This window comes from Podarcis gaigeae (genome assembly GCF_964106915.1).
Source record: "Podarcis gaigeae genome assembly, chromosome: 13".
NCBI lineage: Eukaryota > Metazoa > Chordata > Lepidosauria > Squamata > Lacertidae > Podarcis > Podarcis gaigeae.
In genome coordinates this window covers 44789394-44810506 of record NC_139689.1, presented here as the reverse complement: position 1 = coordinate 44810506, position 21113 = coordinate 44789394, and the positions used below count along the sequence as shown (strand labels likewise).

At 45.4% G+C, this 21113-nt stretch overlaps 1 protein-coding gene across 2 annotated transcripts in view; it reads right to left on the bottom strand.

The window, feature by feature from the left end:
• Positions 1-21113, bottom strand: part of MRC2 (mannose receptor C-type 2) — an 87822-nt gene that overhangs the window by 48876 nt on the left and 17833 nt on the right. For both annotated transcript variants that reach the window (XM_083709005.1, XM_083709004.1), the window contains exons 2-8: positions 16193-16600; positions 11725-11898; positions 8877-9041; positions 7388-7501; positions 4963-5106; positions 3579-3764; positions 1855-2009 (exon numbers count right to left, since the gene is read on the bottom strand). In XM_083709005.1, the coding sequence (XP_083565131.1) occupies positions 1855-2009; positions 3579-3764; positions 4963-5106; positions 7388-7501; positions 8877-9041; positions 11725-11898; positions 16193-16600 (1346 nt within the window). The remainder of the gene's footprint in view (positions 1-1854; positions 2010-3578; positions 3765-4962; positions 5107-7387; positions 7502-8876; positions 9042-11724; positions 11899-16192; positions 16601-21113) is intronic.

The following is a 21113-nucleotide window of genomic DNA, read 5'->3' as shown; positions in this document are numbered from 1 at the left end:
GGCACAACAGGACACCGTGACGGAAACCAGAGTGCACGGAAATGCCATTTACCTTCCCGCTGCAGTGGTACCTATTTATCTACTTGCACTGGCATGCTTTCGAACTGCTAGGTTGGCAGGAGCTCGGATAGAGCAACAGGAGCTCACTCCGTCGCGGGGATTCAAACTGCCAACCTTCCAATCAGCAAGCCCAAGAGGCTCAGTGGTTTAGACTACCTGCGTACCTTACCTTTACTTATCATTACTGTAGGATACTTATGGGGAAAGCCAGCCAGATGGGCGGGGTATAAGTAATAAAATTATTATTATTATTATTATTATTATTATTATTATTATTATTATTCGACCCCAGAGCCATATTCCCTTCCGGACCATGTGCAATGGCTAGGTGGTTACCCAGAAAGGAACACGGGCAGAACAACATATGTGAATTTTACCTTTGCACACTAGTACTGTAGACTAGTTTATTCACATTCGTCCATCCCTCTCCATCCTCCAGCAAGGAGCATGCTCAGAGTTAATTCCAGGACCACTGAGGGCTGTGGCCTGGGAAGAGGGGGGGTGGCCTGAGGACAGTCCTGAGGGCCAGAGAGGAGCCTGGGGCCAAATTAAGCCTCTGGGCCCGAGATTCTCATTTGACTGGGATTTCACCTGGACACTATTACCCAATTTAGTTGTCCACAGGCTCTTACTGTTAGAAGAAAATCCATTTGCATTACACATTTGCTTTGAGGCCAAGCTGGAAAGGGGAGTCATCTCTAAGTTTCTTTTTCATCCAGTCTACTGAAAGGATGAGGGAGCTGACCCAGTTGCATGACGGCCCGCAAAACTGCCTGTTCTTTAAGGCTCTGAATTCCAACAACTTTGCTAACTGTCAGCTCAGGGGTTTGCCCAGGAGCCATATTTACAAATATAATTTTCGCCAATCAATTGCAACCTTCAATTCATGAATCATAGAATCATAGAGTTGGAAGAGACCACAAGGGCCATTGAGTCCAACCCCCTGCCAAGCAGGAAACACCATCAGAGCACTCCTGACATATGGTTGTCAAGCCTCTGCTTAAAGACCTCCAAAGAAGGAGACTCCACCACACTCCTTGGCAGCAAATTCCACTGTCAAACAGCTCTTACTGTCAGGAAGTTCTTCCTAATGTTTAGGTGGAATCTTCTTTCTTGTAGTTTGGATCCATTGCTCCGTGTCCGCTTCTCTGGAGCAGCAGAAAACAACCTTTCTCCCTCCTCTATGTGACATCCTTTTATATATTTGAACATGGCTATCATATCACCCCTTAACCTCCTCTTCTCCAGGCTAAACATGCCCAGCTCCCTTAGCCGTTCCTCATAAGGCATCGTTTCCAGGCCTTTGACCATTTTGGTTGCCCTCCTCTGGACACGTTCCAGTTTGTCAGTGTCCTTCTTGAACTGTGGTGCCCAGAACTGGACACAGTACTCCAGGTGAGGTCTAACCAGAGCAGAATACAGTGGCACTATTACTTCCTTTGATCTAGATGCTATACTCCTATTGATGCAGCCCAGAATTGCATTGGCTTTTTTAGCTGCCGCGTCACACTGTTGGCTCATGTCAGGTCAACCAAGACTCCTACATCCTTTTCACATGTACTGCTCTCAACCTAGGTGTCACCCATCTTGTATTTGTGCCTCTCATTTTTTTTGCCCAAGTGCAATACTTTACTCCCTGTTAAAGTTCATCTTGTTTGTTTTGGCCCAGTTCTCTAATCTGTCAAAACTTGCATTCCTAAGTGTTGCACAACAGATACAAAGAGGGTTCTATCCTGTATGCTCAGAGCTATGTCCCCTTCTGGTGATGGGTATCCTTCCAGCTCTTATACATACCGGCCCCCAGATTGTCACGCAGTCCTCCAGGCTGTCTCGGAAATTGTTGGGCTCAAAGGGGTGCCAGAATGTGAACTGCACTGGCGTGCCGTCTGACCACTCAAAGCTCATCTGCCGCTTGAGATCGTTCAGGCCAATCCACAGCTCTTCGACATCTGCCAAAACAAGCAGGGAAAGAGGGGATTTCTACTAAATGAAGAAGAAAAAATCCTCTTCATCTGCCGGCTGCTGCCCCACACAATACACCCAGGCGATACGATACGATATCTTTATTGTCATTGTCCCTTGCAGAACAATGAAATGGAAAACTACATAAAAACTACATAAAACATTCAAAAACCCCTAAAAACTTTAAAATCCCATTTTAAAATACACTATACTACAGAGACCCCTTATGCTGCGTTTAGAACCAGAATTGCATTTGCGCAGAAACTGTTCCTCAGGCGGCTAGTCCAGGCCTTTATAACCCTATACCTTCCTCCAGAAGGCAGAAGCTGAAAGAGATCATTTCCGGGGTGCGTACTATCCTGTGCTATCTCTGCCGCTTTCTTATGGCACCTGGCAGCATAGATTTGATCTAAGGTGGGAAGAGTGCACCCAATTATTCTCTCCGCAGTCTTTACAACCCTGGATAGCATTGTTTTTTCCCTGGCCGTGCAGCTCCCAACCAGTTCCCAACCATCTTTTCCCAACCAGTTCCCTCTGGTTTGTGAGCATTTAGCAAAACACTTGATCCTCATGAAGACTAGAAACTTGAGGAAGAGGCAGAAATAGCTCCCTACAGAAGTAGGGGAGCATTTCCCTGCTGTAGCTCCTCCCCATAACCTTCACTCTCCTCGATTTTGCTCTTCCAGACTGTGACATTTCAAAATGATTTTTCCCGACCCCGCGGCATGTTTATCCATTAAACATTTATTCAGTGCTTAAAAAAAATAAAAATCCAGATTTTCTAAAAGACTCCCATTTTAACACCCTGTGCCTGAGGTGAATAGCTTCAAGATTGTCCCCAAAACATCTGGATGGCGAGATGGGAGGGAGGCAGCTTTGTCACAAGAGCCAGCCAATCAGCATTGTGCACAGCCAGCTTCTCCTGGAAATAGAGAGAATCAGCTGATCCTAGGCTTGATTCATTTTGGAAGTGTGTGCAGATATAAAAGGAGCAACTCTGGTTCTACAGCAGAGTCACTGCTCAATATTCAACTAAACTTTTGCTCCCGTAAAAAAAAAGTTAAATCAGAGATAATCCACATGTTCTTGTTATTGTTGTTGTTTAGTCGTTTAGTCGTGTCCGACTTTTTGTGACCCCATGGACCAGAGCATGCCAGGCACTCCTGTCTTCCACTGCCTCCCGCAGTTTGGTCAAACTCATGCTGCTAGCTTCGAGAACACTGTCCAACCATCTCGTCCTCTGTCGTCCCCTTCTCCTTGTGCCCTCCATCTGTCCCAACATCAGGGTCTTTTCCAGGGAGTCTTCTCTTCTCATGAGGTGGCCAAAGTATTGGAGCCTCAGCTTCAAGATCTGTCCTTCCAGTGAGCACTCAGGGCTGATTTCCTTCAGAATGGATAGGTTTGATCTTCTTGCAGTCCATGGGACTCTCAAGTCTCCTCCAGCACCATAATTCTAAAGCATCCATTCTTCAGCGATCAGCCTTCTTTATGGGATAATCCACATACACACAAGCAAACACACACACACAGAGCACACGTGACACAGCATTGCTTACCTTGCTTGATTTGCTTGGTAACAAACTCCAGTTCGTTGAGGGTGTGGATGCTGACCAGATCCCCTTCGCTCCGCAAACAGGTCTTTTTGGCATCTGGCCAACTCTTCTTTTCACTGATCAGGCGGTAGCAGTTGGTCTGAAAAGGCTGCCAGCTCGGATCACAGTCTACCTTCACATCAGACTCCACTGCAATTAGGGAAAGCAAAGCTTTGAGTAAGCAGTATCTGGGGAAAGTTGTGGGAGCGATATTTTAATTAGGAGCGCGCACCCAAGATCCGCAAGCCGGAAAGCAGAAATTTAGCACACCCTCCACGAACAAACTAGCAAGCATCTTCATTGTCTAGGTTCTGTCGTGTGCTGAAAAGACGCACCTCTTTAACTCTGGCCTCTGTCAATTAATGGGGTTGTGGTTTTTTTTAAGGACTCACTTCCAGTTTTGATTGGAACTGTTTTATTTGTTTTTTATCATTGCATGCATAGTCATACCTTGGTTTTCGAACAGCTTGGCTCCTGAACGCCACAAACCCGGAAGTGACTGTTCCAGTTTGCGAACTATCTTTGGAAGCCAAACTTCCGACGGGGCTTCCGATTGGCTGCAGGAAGTTCCTGCAGCCAATCAGAAGTCACGCTTTGGTTTCCAAACATTTTGGAAGTCAAATGGACTTCCGGAACGGATTCTGTTCGACTTCCAAGGTACGACTGTAAACCTTTTCCCTTCTTTTATTTAGTTTTGATTGTATGGAGACTTACAGGGTAGGCCAGGTCAGAAATCGTAAAAAGTAAATAAATATATGGATCCAAAAGGCTCCATCTTACAGAGAGCTAATAAATCCTTCATACTACAGGCCCTCCAGCCAATGCAGATGAAAGTGTAAAATTCCCCTCCCTCCTCACTTAGACCCTCTAGGACTGCCTGGCAGTTTCTCTACAAACCGACATTGCTTGCCTACTTCCTTCCAACCAACTCCATGTATTTCTGCCCCTAAATCCAGCAAGATGTTTTTCACCAGGTCTCCCTCCTTCATTTTCCCCTCAGGCTTTTGTCTTTCTCTCAACAGCACTGCTTGAAAGCTTCTTCTGCCCACTCTCTGCTTTATAGTCATGCTTTCCCCTAGGCCTACTCTTCCTGTTCAGCTTCAGCCAGGGGAAAAAAAGACCGCAGTTAAACTGCCCTTTCACTCGTCTCACAGAAGCTGCGCTCTTTGCAGCATTCCGTTCACTCACTTCTACTCCAAACAGTCAGCACATGTTCCATGGACATTCCGTGACATCAGAACAGCTCGGCCAATAGTTGTTGGGGTTGCAGAAAGGCAGGCATGAGATAGGTGGCTTTCAGATCATGATATATATACGTCAAACCAATCGCTTTCTGCATATTACTCACGTAAGAAGTATATATTAGAAGTGGCATTGGGTTTCTTCTTGCAGATGTAAGGCAAGGCCATGCTGCAGTCACGGTTCTGCCATTCCCCTGACGACTCTGTCCGTATCACCCCACAGTTTTCTTCGCTGGGGTTGTCAGGCTGATCTGCAAGGGGCGGCAGGGGGAGATCACCAACCTTTGCAACTACGGCTGTTATTTACCCAGAAAAGCACAGCCTGAGAGTGGCTTTGCTGTGCGGCAGGAGGCAAAACCACACCTGAGGATGTCACCTGATCAGTTCTGAATCTCAAATACAGAGGCTGCACACACACACATTTAAAACACATGGCTCCCCCCCTCCCAAAAAAATCATGGGAACTGTAGCTCAAGCCCTCACAGAACTATAATTCCCATAACGAACTATAGTTTTCAGGATTTTGGGTGGAATCCTGTGCTTTAAATATATGGTGTGGAGGCAGCCTATGCATTTATAGTGGTACCTCGGGTTACATACGCTTCAAATTACAGACTCCGCTAACCCAGAAATAGTACCTTGGGTTAAGAAGAAGAAGAGGAGGAATTTGGATTTGATAACCTGCTTTATCACTACCCGAAGGAGTGTCAAAGCGGCTAACGTTCTCCTTTCCCTTCCTCCCCCAACAACAAACACTCTGTGAGGTGAATGGGGCTGAGAGACTTCAGAGAAGTGTGACTAGCCTAAGGTCACCCAGCAGCTGCATGTGGAGGAGTGGAGACCCGAACCCGGTTCCCCAGATTACGAGTCTATCGCTCTTAACCACTACACCACACTGGCTCTCTAAGAACTTTGCTTCAGGATGAGAACAGAAATTGCGTGGCGGCGGCGGGAGGCCCCATTAGTTAAAGTGGTGCTTCAGGTTAAGAACAGTTTCAGGTTAAGAACGGACCTCCAGAACAAATTAAGTACGTAACCAGAGGTACCACTGTGTTCCAATGAGAAGCGGAATAAGAAATGCCCTTTGGATGTTGTTGTTGAGACTTGGAAGAGGCACGTAGTGGGACAGCCATGGTTGTGCCTTCTGGATGAACTCCCAAGGCCCCACAACCCAGCCACCCACAATTACAGCAGGCTATGGGGCAGTGGCAAACAGGCTTGGTGTCAGCACTTTGGGGCCATGGGTCACTGGGGCCAATGCTGGTTGCTGCGGTATCCTTAAGACTCATAGAACTGCAGAGTTGGAAGAGACCCTCAGGATCCAACCCCCCCACAATGAATCAATATGCAGTTGTCCCATACTGAGATAAAACCTGCAACCACGCTCTAAAGCAGGGGTCAGCAAACTTTTTCAGCAGGGGGCTGGTCCACTGTCCCTCAGACCTTGTGGGGAGCCGACTCTGGGGTTGCAGCGTTCATCTCGCTTTATTGGTTGAGGGAGCCGGCGTATAGCTTCTGGGTCATGTGGCCAGCATGACTAAGCCGCTTCTGGAGAACTAGAGCAGCACATGGAAACGCAGCTTATATTTATAGTAGCACTACTCCTACTCATAAATAAAATAAAACGTGATAGCACGTTTTAAGACCAATTGCCCTTTGTGTGCACTCACGGCTGAAATACCGAAAACTGACCCTCGGGTCTCCACTCTCCAGCCACAGCGAGAATGAGCAAGGAGGAAAACAAAATGTGACATTTACAGCACAGCGAAGGAGACCTGAAACATGTTCAGTCCAAACCTACCTTTTCCTTTCCAGGGTCAAGCCACAAACCTGTATCACAAGAAGATGGCTGTGGATAGCACCGATTGGCTGATGGCTGTGATGTTGTGTCATCAGACCCTCTTCAGTCTGCAGACTAGTTTTGATTCCCCACCCACCCCAAATTTAACTAATAAATGAAATATATGCGCAGATGAGCATTAATGTGGCCCCTGAACCCACAGCACAATATCATATCCATTGACTGTCCATGCCAAAATTTCAGAAGCCACCCTGGCTTCTGACTGAATCCCGGGGTGCCCTGCTTTGGCTCCCACGAAAATTCATCCCCAAGAAGACTCGTATCCCCATCTCATCTCACTTTACAGGCCGAGGGAGCCTGTGTTTGACCGCAGTTTTTCCGGGTCATGTGGACAGCATGACTAAGCCGCTTCTGGCGAAACCAGAGCAGTGCACAGAAACACCATTTACCTTCCCACCGGTGTGGTACCCATTTATCTACTTGCACTGGCATGCTTTCGAACTGCAAGGTTGGCAGGAGCAGGGACCGAGCAACGGGAGCTCACCCTGTCACGGGGATTCAAACCACCAACCTTCTGATCGGCAAAACCAAGAGGCTCAGTGGTTTAGACCACAGCACCACCCGCGTAAAATTAGTCTCCAGCAAATACCAACAGCCTATGCCAGACATGTGGCTCATTTGTCAATTCACTAGGATAATTCACCCATCCTCTTGGTATTTTTCTTACTTACCACTCTCCCAGTTAAGGAACTTCAAAGGTGAGTTGTCTGACCACTGCCAGCCCCCGTTGAGGTCCAGATCATTAAGCCCAATCCACAGTGTGGAACCATATCCCGTTAGCAGTCCTGGTGTAGACAGGAAAGGGCAGAATGTCTCGGTGTCAGATCCTCCACCTTCTCAGCGTAATCCAGCAACGCAAGCATTTCCTGGTCCCTGACAGAACCTAACCCCCACTCCCTCCATCCACGGAGACCTCCCTAAATCTTGGACACCTGCCCTGCTGACCACATAGCACAGCCTGATTTCCCCCAGATCCTATTTCTCTTATTTGCAACAAGAGCCTGCCAGCTTTCCTTTTCTTCCGATACTCAAGAGATTCTGAATTTCTGCAGCAATACTGTCAAATCTCGATTGTCGAACATAATCCGTTCCGGAAGCCCGTTCAGCTTCCAAAACGTTCGACAACCGAGGCGCGGCTTCTAAAAAAGGTTCGAAAACCAGAGCATTTACTTCCAGGTTTTCGGTGTTTGGGAGTTAGTTCTAAAATGGAAGCGTTCGGTATCCAAGATTTGACTGTACTGAAGAGCTGTTCCGCCTGGCTTTTGGTTTGGACTCAGCCTGACCCTTATGTTTCTTTCCCCTTATAGTCTTGATTTATCGGCTACCTTTAAAATGAGGCTGCATTTTAAATTGCATTTTAACCTGTATTTTAATTTTTCTTTTCTTTCCCCCCTATTACGTTTTTTACTGTGATTTTATTGGTGTTAACCGCCCTGAGCCCGGCTCTAGCCGGGGAGGGTGGGGTATAAATAAAAATTGTTGTTGTTGTTGTTATTTTAGAGAGACTGTGAGGGGAGAGACTCCATCAGGCCAGGCCTCCTTCCACCGGCCATGCCCCACTGTCTGCTTCTCAATGTGTATTGTATTGTTTTATGTACTGAGGCTTATATTGATTATAGTTTAGATATTATTGTAACTGTTGAGTGGATTTCTGTTTAACTTTTATATTATTTTATACTATTCTAATGTTTGTTGAATGTTACTTTTTTGATGTAGGTTGCCTATTTTAAATTTATCTTTTATTATCGTATTTTTGCATTGCATTGGATTGTTATAATATGTACATTTTTTGTTTCTTCAGCTTGTAAACTGCCTTGAGTATTGTAAGACAGAAAGGCGGTATACAAATTAAAAATGGAATGAAATGAAATCCGCTGCAGAATCTCAAGTGATCACAGAACTGCAACTCCAAATCTCCTGTCGCTGTTCAGAAACACATTTGCACATATGTTATACAGTGACTGGCCCACTTTCCCAGAGTCAGTTCTCAGTATAGCCCCTTCCCAAACCGAGTTCCCACCCACTGAAGTAGACCAGGAGAACAAACATGACTGGACCGGCCTTTTGCTGGTGTGCATGTACACAAGGAGAAAGGCAGTCAGGGCATCCACACACTTTTGGCAGCAGGGACTCCTTCAGTTCCCTGTGCCCATTGCTCACCATTGATGTAGGTCTGTTCGTGGACCTCCGTGATGCTCAGCAGGCTGGCTCCTTGCTGCTCACAGCTTTTCCCAGCCTCCTGCCAAGACAGGGTGGACTGGAAGTTGAACTGGTAGCAGCTGTTGGTGAGCTGGTCCCTGTCCCAAAATGTATCGCAGTCATCGCCTAAGAGGACAGGCAAAAGAAAGAAGGGCATTTACTACTGCAAGTTAACGTGACCATTATCCATACCGATCAACAGACATACTGTGGGCAGCCATCTGCAGGTAGCATCAAAGGGGAGTTGTCCCTTTTGCTGACCACAACGGAATGGGAGGTGGAAAGGACACACACACACACACACACACACACACAATTTTTATTAAATTTTCTGTTTTACAATTTAAAATACTCATTTTACACCCCTGAGATATCAATGACTTCCCTTCTTCTCTTTCCATGGTTCATTTTACATATCATAAAGGTAAATGGTAAAGGGACCCCTGACCATTAGGTCCAGTCGTGGCCAACTCTGGGGTTGCGGCGCTCATCTCGCTTTATTAGCTGAGGGAGCCGGCGTACAGCTTCCGGGTCATGTGGCCAGCATGACTAAGCCGCTTCTGGCGAACCAGAGAAGCACGGAAACGCCGTTTACCTTCCTGCTGGAGCAGTACCTATTTATCTACTTGCACTTTGACGTGCTTTTGAACTGCTAGGTGGGCAGGAGCAGGGACTGAGCAACGGGAGCTCACCCCGTCACGGGGATTCGAACGGCCGACCTTCTGATCAGCAAGTCCTAGGCTCTGTGGTTTAACCCACAGCGCCACCCGTGTCCCTTACATATCATAAATCCCTGCATATTTTACAGAAACTATACCATTCAGTATTCCATTATTACACCCACCATAACTTATTTATACTGCTGAATTTATCTTAATGCTGCCAACGTTTTCAGCTGTACAGTTATTTTCCATATATTCAGTATTCAATAAACAATTTCCAGTCTTCTTTAAACTTATGCCCTGCTTATTTTCTTATTATATATGTTAAGTCTGCAAGTTGTGCATATTCTGTCTAGAATATTCAACTAGAGTTGTTGCCATTAGAACATCTTTGGTTGGGACCTCACTCATTTTCCTTTTTTGGGCTAACAAAACACAGGCCACAATAGTGGCATACATAAATAACCTTTTCTGACACCTGGGAATTTCAGTCTGAATTATCCCCAACAGAAAGGACTTTGGTGGGGGGGGGGGTTGGGGGGGGAGTACTTTTAAACATTTTTTTCAATTCATTACGGTTAATTTCCCAATATTCTTTTACCCTTTAACACATCTACCACATGTGAAAGAATATTCCCTCTGCCTCTTCACACTTCCAGCACTTATCTGATCAGTCTTACACATCCTAACAAACCTACTCAGAGTTAAATATCATCTGTGATGCATTTTCAGATAGTTCTCCTTCAAAGAATAACATGCTGTAAACTTCAAGTCACTTTTCCAGAGTTTTAGGGAAGGCTTTTTCCAGCCTCTGTGTTGTGTGACAGGGGCCTGTGAGGTGGGGGCAGGGGGGAGAAGGCAGTGACTATACCTTATACAGTCATATCTCATGTTGCATTTGCTTCGGGTCGAGTGTTTTCAGGTTGCGTCCCGCAGCGACCCGGAAAGGGTTACTTCCGGGTTTCGCTGCTCGCGCATGTGCAGACACGCAAAATGACATCACGCGCATGCGCAGAAACGACAAATCGCGACCAGCACCCACGCAGATGCGGGTTGTGTTCCTTTCAGGTTGCGAATGGGCCTCCGGAATGGATCCCGTTCGCAACCAGAGGTACCACTGTACTTTATACAGTGGTACCTCTGGTTACGTACTTAATTTGTTCCGGAGGTCCGTTCTTAACCTGAAACTGTTCTTAACCTGAAGCACCACTTTAGCTAATGGGGCCACCTGCCGCCACGTGATTTCTGTTCTCATCCTGAAGCAAAGTTCTTAACCCGAAGTACTATTTCTGGGTTAACGGAGTCTGTAACCTGAAACGTCTGTAACCCGAGGTACCACTGTAGCAGGAATAAGAGAAGATGGGACAGCAGTTTGGGAATGGCGATACGGCCTTCTATAGGCTTGTACTCCTTCCTTATCTTTCAAACTGAGCACTCTGGGAAGCACCCATTCAATGTCTGTTTTATTTTATATATATTTGTAATATATTTAACTTACTTTGAGCCCTGAGGGGAAAGGACAGACTCAAATTAATGTGTATATTGTTTACCCTTTGTCACGAAACGGGAAAGAGACGGATCAATGGTGTCGTTCTATACCAGGCTTCCTCAACCTCAGCGCCCCCCAATGTTTTGAGACTACAATTCCCATCATCCCTGACCACTGGTCCTGCTAGCTAGGGATCATGGGAATTGTAGGCCAAAAAACATCTGGAGGCCTAAGGTTGAGGAAGCCTGTTCTATACAGTACTACAGCTTCTGCAGCACTTGCATGCCTATCTTATCTATTTACGGTGAACGCTACTTGTTTTAGTCCCTTGTCCCTAGACACCAGCATGGAATATTCATCAATACTCCAACTCTTGAGGGGGAAGACTGAATCACAGAAAACAGTGTAACCGCTCAGGGTGTGTGTGTGTGTGTGTGTGTATGTGTGTGTTTGTGTAAATGGGACACTTACAGAAGGGTAGTTTTGGAAACCAAACCCCTGGAGGCTTAGAAGGCAGAAGGAAACCTCCCATGGTGCCTTAAGAAAGGAGGACTGTTTTTCATTTGAACAGTTGGCACAACCATCTGTTCACTCCTGTGGTTTGGCTGCTACATGCCCATCATTGCCCGTGATTTCCCACCCCACAGAAGCAGCTTACTCTTAATAGGGCAGAACCCCCATCTTTCATCTTTGCCGTAATCCTGTGTGGTGGCACACCAGAGGTGACCATCTCCACGCCCCATGCTGGTGCAGTCATAGAACCACTGGTTGTCGTACTTGAAGGGAATGGTACAGGGCTTTCCGTGAGAGTTGCCTTGAATGGTGTAAATTTCTGGAGGAACAGAAGAGAGAGAGATGAAACACAGAGAGAGAAAGAGCTCATATGGAGAGTCCTTCTTTGGTATGGAGAGAGAGAGACTGCTTATCATTTAACCCCAAAGGCTTTGGCAACATACAGGTGAAACTCAGAAAATTAGAATATCATGGAGAAGCTCTTCTGCATTGCTGGGTCTCATGTCTATCATCTGTCTCTTGGCAAATCTCTTTTCTGATAAGAGCAGCTTTTGCATCTCATTTGGAAACCAAGGACCCAGAGTCTGGAGGAAGAATGGGGAGGCACACAATGCCAGATGCTTGAAGTCCAGGGTGAAGTTTCTACAGTCTGTGTTGATTTGGGGAGCCATGTCATCAGCTGGTGTTGGTCCACTGTGCTTCATTAAGTGCAGGGTCAAGGCAGCCGTCTACCAGGAGATTTTGGAGCACTTCACATGCTTCCTTCCACAGACGAGCTTTATGGGGATGCTGATTTCATTTTCCCGCAGGACTTTGGCACCTGCCCACACTGCCCAAAGTACCAAAACCTGGTTCAATGCCCATGGGATTACTGTGCTTAATTGGCAAGCAAACTTGCCTGACCTGAACCCCATAGAGAATCTATGGGGCATTGCCAAGAGACAGATGAGAGACATGAGACCGAGCAATGCAGAAGAGCTGAAGGCTGCTATTGAAGCATCCTGGTCTTCCATAACACCTCAGCAGTGCCACAGGCTGATCGCATCCATGCCACGCTGCATTGAGGCAGTAATTGATGCAAAAGGGGCCCAAACCAAGCACTGAGTACATATGCATGCTTCTACTTCTCAAGAGGCCCAATATTGCTCTATTCGCAGTCCTTCCTTGTTTTGCTGATTTCGTTTAAAATTCTAATTTTCTGAGTTTGTAAATTTGGGGTTTTCATCAGCTGTACGCCATGATCATCACAATTATAACAAATAAAGGCTTGACATATCTCGCTTTGCATGTCACGAGTCTATCTCATATATTAGTTTCACCTTTTAAGTTGAATTACTGAAATCAATGAACTTTTCCACAATATTCTAATTTTCCGAGTTTCACCTGCATGTTATTGCAGCCCTAAGTTAACATTCAACACGCCATTCCACAACTCCTCCGGCTAGCTGTGCCCTCACAGCATACCCTGCCTGACTTCAAATGAATCCAGCACATATCTGGGCTGGCGGGCTGCTCCACTGAGCACATGATGAAATTTTTTCCACATGCACCGAGAGTATGTGCGAACTGCGCTACCAAAACAAACATAAAAATCCTGCATCAAGCGAGTTGTTCAGAACACAGGGCTTGTTTGTTAATGACAGGATGCTGACTGAAGCACAGCTGGCTGAAAAAGCTTCAAGGTCATCAAACTAGCAGAAGGCAAAGACATCAAATAAGACCATTTGCATCTGAGCCCCTAAATATTCAGCAGGGAAACTGATCTCTCACAGGGTTTGGAAACGTACATGCATTGGCCTCAATTCCCAAAGCAAAAGGTTTAGTCTATTTACTGCGGCAAAAATAGGAGACACTTAAAAAAGGTCTTCCCGACTATTCAATCCAGAATCGGTTCGCAAGGTTTTGGGGTTTGGCATTGTCTGAAAAGTTAGCACATCAAAAGCGAACTGGGAAGAGGCAAAGCAAAACAAGAACTTCTTTGAAATGCGATTCCCCCCTTCCTCTCCTAATATATCAACAACGCAGAGGTGGTGAAGATTTGCCCTCCGTGAGCTCATTTGTCCTTTCAGAAAGACACACTGACTTGACTTATGAATTTGGGGCTATGACTCCATTTATATTCGTAAACTGCTCTCTGGTCCAAGTTCTGAGTTTTTTGTTCATTTGGTCACCTTGCAATACATGTATATGTATTCAGGTTGTTTTTTTTCCTCCCAAAAAAGTCCGCATCAACGTAGCCCAAATTTTCTGCCAAAGAACAGCTCAGTTCCGTGAAGTAAATAAATTACTCAAATTAAACAAAAATGGCATTTTTGTCGGGCACTTATTTTGAAGAAAGGTTAAAGAGCACTGGAACACCGGACTCCTCCTGGTCCTCTGGAAATTTGGTCCTCCATCTGGCTCCTTAGATTCTATCAGGTACCTGACTATGTACCTCTGCCTATCTTTGCAGCCTTGAGGGACAAAAATGCAACCTTTCACAGCACCCTTCAGTTCCACGTCACAGAGCAGTTTTATGCTGCAATTTAGAACACACATAGGTTTTGTGATAGAGGGTTCCATCCAGGCTAAATTAGTTGAACTTTAATCCTGCGCTCATTTTAGTGGAACCTTTGTTAGTCATGGCTAACTCTCCTCACTGGAAATTAAAGGGTGCTCCCAGACGGGGACAATTTAGCAGCACGGAATTGCTGTTCTGCTTTAAGCTGGAAGTGGAATAGCCACTCTAATACCCTGTAGCCAAAGGGCAATCTCTCTTTCCCCAGCCATGTAAGTTAAGAGAGAGAGAATCTGCTCTGCGACCACTGTGTGAGGATAAAAAAGGTAAAGGGACCCCTGACTATTAGGTCCAGTCGTGGCCGACTCTGGGGTTGCGGTGCTCATCTCGCTTTATTGGCTGAGGGAGCCGGCGTACAGCTTCCGGGTCATGTGGCCAGCATGACTAAGCTGCTTCTGGCAAACCAGAGCAGCGCACGGAAAGGCCGTTTACCTTCCCGCCGGAGTGGTACCTATTTATCTACTTGCACTGGCGTGCTTTCGAACTGCTAGGTTGACAGGAGCAGGGACCGAGCAACGGGTGCTCACCCCATCGCGGGGATTCAAACCGCCGACCTTCTGATCGGCAAATCCTAGGCTCTGTGCCACCCGCGTCCCTACTGTGTGAAGATAAAGGATTACAAACTCTCTCCCCCTGCCTCACTACCAATCACAGTTGCCTTCAACTGCAGTCTCTTTTTTTGGCGGTGGGGGGTGGAGGGCACCAGATTTAAAGGTAGTATTATTTAGGTAAATGGAGGGTTAATGTGACACACCTGATTCCTAGGAGGAGCGCTAGACCCTAGAGAAGGAAATGGTTAGAACGCAATCGACAAAACAGCTGAGCAATCTCCAAAGGCCATATGATCTAACCCAGGCATGGCCAAACTTGGCCCGCCAACTGTTTTTTGTGACTACAATTCCCATCATCCCTGACCATTGGTCCTGTTAGCTAGGGGTGATGGGAGTTGTAGTCCCAAAACAGCCAAAATTGTGATCTAAGCCTGGAGAAAATGTACAACTGTTCTATTGAGCTATAAAACTCAGAATTTTTGAGCTATGAATAAAAATAAAAATCTGAACTGCAAACATGTTTATTTTATTTCGTAAAATGTGTTTATTTCGTAAAATGTGTTTATTTTATTTCGTAAAATGATTGTGGGGGGCAAAAAAAAAGCCCCAAAGGGGTTTACGAAAAGATAAAGCGGGGGATGCTTTGTTAAGGGGATGCAGATTCCTTGTTGAAAGTCAGTAAAAGCACAGCTATTTCACAGCAAGGGCCCAGTGTGGAAACAGCCAGAAGGCAACCAACTTAACTGGATTCAAACTAAAGCAATTTAAACCACAATTTCACTATGCAGCTGTTTCCAATGCAAACTGAGGCTGATGTTTGAACTTAAGCATTATTTAGACTGAATGGTGGTCGGTGGCTTTGGCGACGGCCCAGACTTTGGCAAAATGAAACTCAAGAGAGACAGTAAAAATATGGTGGGAACGCAGTGAGCATCGCTGAAGAGAGGCAAAGAATCAAGGACCCATCTTTCAGAAACACAGCACCATTTTCCCGTTTGCCTTGGCTTTTACAAACAGTTGGAAATTTTACAGTTTCTGACGTTCCACTTAACTATGATTTGCAGAGCAATCCTAAACTCTGAAAACTCCTACAACTCAGTGCAGAACGTAGAAGGAACCACTTCTGCTGTGCTAGAACCAGCATTGGGGCAGCTGAGAGACCGGCCTTCTGAATTCGCACAGCAAACCCGTGAAACATATACAGTGGTACCTTGGTTCTCGAACTAAATCTGTTCCGGGAGTCCATTCGACTTCAGAAACCATTCAAAAACCAAGGGGCAGCCTCCAATTGGCTGCAGGAGCTTCCTGCACTCAATTGGAAGCCGTGTTGGACGTTTGGCTTCCGAAAAATGTTCGCAAACCAGAACACTCACTTCTGGGTTTGCAGGATTCGGGAGCCGATTTGTTTTGGAGTCAAACCGTTCAACTACCAAGGTACCACTGTGCTACCAGCAGCAGCAAAAAATGAGAAAGAAGAAGTTTCAATCCTCTACTAGAGGCTTTACCCGAATATGGCCTGGAGCACAAATCTTCATCGTGGCCATAGATCTTCCACTGGCCTCCTCGTGCCTGATCACCCCTCTCCGATGGCGTCAGTGACCAGTTCCCCAACCTGGAGCTCAAATATTGGGAAAGCTGGTCACCTAGGCTCCGGCAGTTCCACCGCATGTTGACAGATTCCCGGTCACACTCATAGGTGCCTAGTGCCTGGGCAGTTGCGCTGGAGTTTGCAGACTTCCAGGAGACCCCCAAGCACTGCATGGTCCCAACGTTGAAAAGCCGGTTCCGGGAAACCCATTTCCACTTTTGAGCTGGGAGGCTGGTGTTGCAGCTCTTGGAAATTTTCACTAGAGTGTCCTTAGTCTCCAAGCAGCCTTGCAGACCACTGCTATAGATGAGGAAAATCCCAGAGTCTGTGAAAATTAAAACAAAATACAGTCATACCTCGGGTTACAGACACAACAGGTTGCGGGTTTTTTTAATTACGGACCCGCCGAAACCCAGAAGTACCGGAACGGGTTACTTCCGGGTTTCGGCGGTTGCGCATGTGCAGAAGTGCTAAATCACGCTTTGCGCATGCACAGAAGTGACGAATCGCAACCCACGCATGCGCAGACGCACCGCTGCAGGTTGCGAACGCTGCAGGTTGTAAACGTGCATCCCGCACGGGTCACATTCGCAACCCGAGCGTCCACTGTATACTTTTTATATACAGTGGTACCTTGGGTTACATACACTTCAGGTTACATACGCTTCAGGTTACAGACTCCACTAACCCAGAAATATTACCTCAGGTTAAGAACTTTGCTTCAAGATGAGAACAGAAATCATGTAGCGGCAGCGCAGCGGCAGCAGGAGGCCCCATTAGGTAAAGTGTTGCTCCAGGTTAAGAGCAGTTTCAGGTTAAGAACAGACCTCGAGAACGAATTAAGTTCTTAACCTGAGGTAAAGGGACCCCTGACCATTAGGTCCAGTTGTGATCGACTCTGGGGTTGCAGCGCTCATTTCGCTTTATTGGCCGAGGGAGCCGGCGTTTGTCCGCAGACAGCTTCTGGGTCATGTGGCCAGCATGACTAAGCCGCTTCTGGCGAACCAGAGCAGCGCACGGAAACACTGTTTACCTTCCCACTGGAGCGGTACCTATTTATCTACTTCCACTTTGTGCTTTCGAACTGCTAGGTTGGCAGGAGCAAGGGATTCGAACTGCCGACCTTCTGATCAGCAAGTCCTAGTCTCTGTGGTTTAACCCACAGCGCCACCCACGCCCCTTCCTAACCTGAGGTACCACTGTATAAAAAAAACCCTCCATGTAGTTAGCAACTCCCTGTCACAGACAGGACCATCCTCACAACAACACAGGTCAACCCGCTAATTCAGAGGCCAGGTTGCAAGACAGTTTGAACCTATGAAACTGATTTTGGCCTGACTGCACTGGCCGACAATTAAGTTTCTGAGCCCAAATCAAAGTGCTGGTTTTGGCCTACAAAGCTTTAAAAGACTCAGGACTGCAATATCTCAAGGGCCGCCTCTCTCCTATATGAACCAACCCAGACCCTGTAATGATAATCATCTGAGGCCCTTCTTTGTGTGCCCCCTCCATGAGAGGTCTAGAGGGTGACAACATGAGAAGGCTCCTTTTCTGCAGTGGCTCCCCGTTTGCAGCACGCTCTCCCCAGAGAGGCTCACCTGGGGCCTTCATAACGTACCTTTAGGCACCAGTCAAGTGTTACGTTCTACTCAGGATGCGAATGGTGCTCCGGAACGGATCCCGTTCGCATCCAGAGGTACCACTGTACTATATTTTGTGTTCTTATTTTGTAATTTTATGTTCCCCCCGTGATCTTTGGAGAAAGGTTGGTATACACATTTAATAAACAAATGCATGAAATGAAATGAAAACCTGAGTTAGAGCAGGCATAATGTGGAATAGTGCCCAGATCTGGTGGGATCTGTTTTCAATAGCCCCATAATGGTAGCAAACAGCTCTGCAGGAATCAAGAATGAGATAGTTTCCCAGATGGCAGGGGCAGCCAACCAGAATAGTACTGTATACAACCACCTCTGAATATGAAAACATGCATTCTTGCAGAACCGCATTTTACTTGCTGCTTTGCTTAAAACCCCAAACGGTTATTAAAACCTGCAATTACCTTCTTGCCCCAAGCCAATCTCTTTAGCAAAGTTCCTCTCAAGATCCAGGCCATAGCTGGAGTGGGGCTTTTGCCATGTTTCTGGCTTAAGGGCAAGGTTTTCAGCTGATGAGATGTTGTTTCTAGATTGTATACAATGTACTGTTCAGATGACCATAACACTTCCACCAGCAGAATGTGAGGGGAACTGATTTTCCTCCTGTAGCACACACCCCCCCCCCGCCTCCATAATTCTGCTCCAAAGGGTTGGGGAACCCTCCGCAAGGGAATCGCCAGAAATCGATTGCTTCCATGTCCTGCTGATGAAAGCCATACTAACTCAATACAACCATCTCAAACCCTCCAAGAGTCCCTATTTCCCAGGGACAGCCCCAAATTTACAGAAGCAGTTTATGATTTAAACCCGGAATGTCCCGCTTTTCCTTAGGACATCCCTATTTTCCTCAGAGAAATGTTGAAGGGTATCAGGGTGGATTTGATTTAAAACAAATCTATTTAAATCACGATTTAAATTACTAGTCACTGTGGTCTAAACCACTGAGCCTCACAGGCTTGCCGATCAGAAGGTCGGTGGTTCGAATCCCCGCGATGGGGTGAGCTCCCGTTGCTCTGTCCCTGCTCCTGCCAACCTAGCAGTTCGAAGGCACGCCAGTGCAAGTAGATAAATAGGTACCGCACCGGTGGGAAGGTAAACGGCATTTCCGTGTGCTGCTCTGGTTTCGCCAGAAGCGGCTTAGTCATGCTGGCCACATAACCTGGAAAAACGGTCTGCGGACAAACGCTGGCTCCCTCGGCCTGTAAAACAAGATGAGCGCCGCAACCCCAGAGTCGTCTGCAACTGGACTTAACTGTCAAGGGTCCTTTACCTTTACCTTTTTAAGACTTGATTTAAATCACTAGTCAGTAAGACTTGATTTAAATCATATTTTTTACAGAAAGACTCATTCTTGCTGGTATAATCTTAATATTTACAACCAGAAAAAGGTTTCATCTTTGGAATAATAAATTTTCAGAGTTGTTTTTACAGTTCTATCAAAATTACTCATTTGGTTATACTATTAGAAAGAAAAAGACAGGTAATTATGAAATTATTGTTTATATTTGGACAACTTTTCTGCTGTACTTTATTGGAAGGAGAACAATAATCATTTCCTTAATAACAATTTAAACAATTTATTTAACTAAAACAATAACATTATAGCATATGTATCCATGTTTGTAAACTGATGTGGTTAAACCATTTTTTTAAAAAACAACAACACAACCTTAGACTGAGTTTTAGCACACATGAAAAGCTTAAAACAAATCCTTATTTCCTTTTTTTTATATATATAATTTTTATTGGTTTTCCAACACAGATTAAGAACAAAACAACACACAATACATAGACAAACAAAACATATAAACATGTATAATTTCAAACCTCTTTTTCATAAACCTTACTTCCCAGACTTCCCCTTACCTCCCCTTTTCTGCATCCCTATTTTGAGATTTTTTCAACAACTCCTCACACCAATTGTCTAATTACTTATTTTCTTTTTTAGCTTCTTCTCATACTTAATCAATTACAGCTATAATTCTATATTTTCCTTTCCCTTGACATTTTAGCACTCTTTAATTTTACAACAGTTCTTAAGATATACTTTAAATTTCTTCCAATCTTCTTCCACTGTCTCTTTTTCTTGGTCACGGATTCTGCCGGTCATCTCCGCAAGTCCCATATAGTCAATCACCTACGTCTGCCATTCTTCCAGTGTGGGTAGTTCTTGTGTCTTCCAATACTTTGCTAAAAGAATCCTTGCTGCTGTGGTGGCGTACATAAAAAACGTCCTATACTTCTTAGACACCACTTGGCCGACTATGCCCAGGAGAAATGCCTCTGGTTTCTTATGAAAAGTACATTTAAGTACCTTCTTAATTTCGTTATAAATCATTTCCCAGAAGGCCTTAATCTTCGGGCAAGTCCACCAAAGGTGGTAGAAGGTACCTTCAGTCTCATTACATTTCCAACATTTATTATTGGGCAAATGATAAATTTTTGCAAGCTTGACTGGGGTCATGTACCACCTGTAAATCATTTTCATAATATTTTCTCTTAAGGCATTACATGCCGTAAATTTTATACCGGTGGTCCATAACTGTTCCCAGTCAGCAAACATAATATCATGACCAATGTCTTGTGCCCACTTAATCATAGCTGATTTAACTGTCTCATCTAATGTATTCCATTTCAACAGCAGGTTATACATTCTTGACAAATTCTTAGTATTGGGTTCTAACAGTTCTGTTTCTAGTTTTGATCTCTCCACCTGGAAGCCAATTTTCCTGTCTTGTTTGAACACTTCCATTATTTGATGGTAATGAAGCCAATCTCGTACTTTAGACTTCATTTTCTCATAGTTCTGTAGTTTAATTTTTCCACTCTCTTGCTCCAAAATTTCACAATATTTTGGCCATTTGGATTCCATATTAAGTTTTTTCACCTCCTTAGCTTCCATTGGTGACAACCACCTAGGGGTTTTATTTTCCAACAAATCTTTATATCGGATCCAAACATTATATAGTGCTTTCCTGACAATATGGTTTTTAAATCCTTTATGAGTTTTTACCTTGTCATACCATATATATGCATGCCAACCGAATCTATTATCAAACCCTTCCAAATCCAAAATGTCTGTATTTTCAAGAAGTAGCCAGTCTTTCAACCAGCAGAAAGCTGCCGATTCATAGTACAGTTTTAAGTCCGGCAGGGCAAACCCCCCTCTGTCTTTTGCAT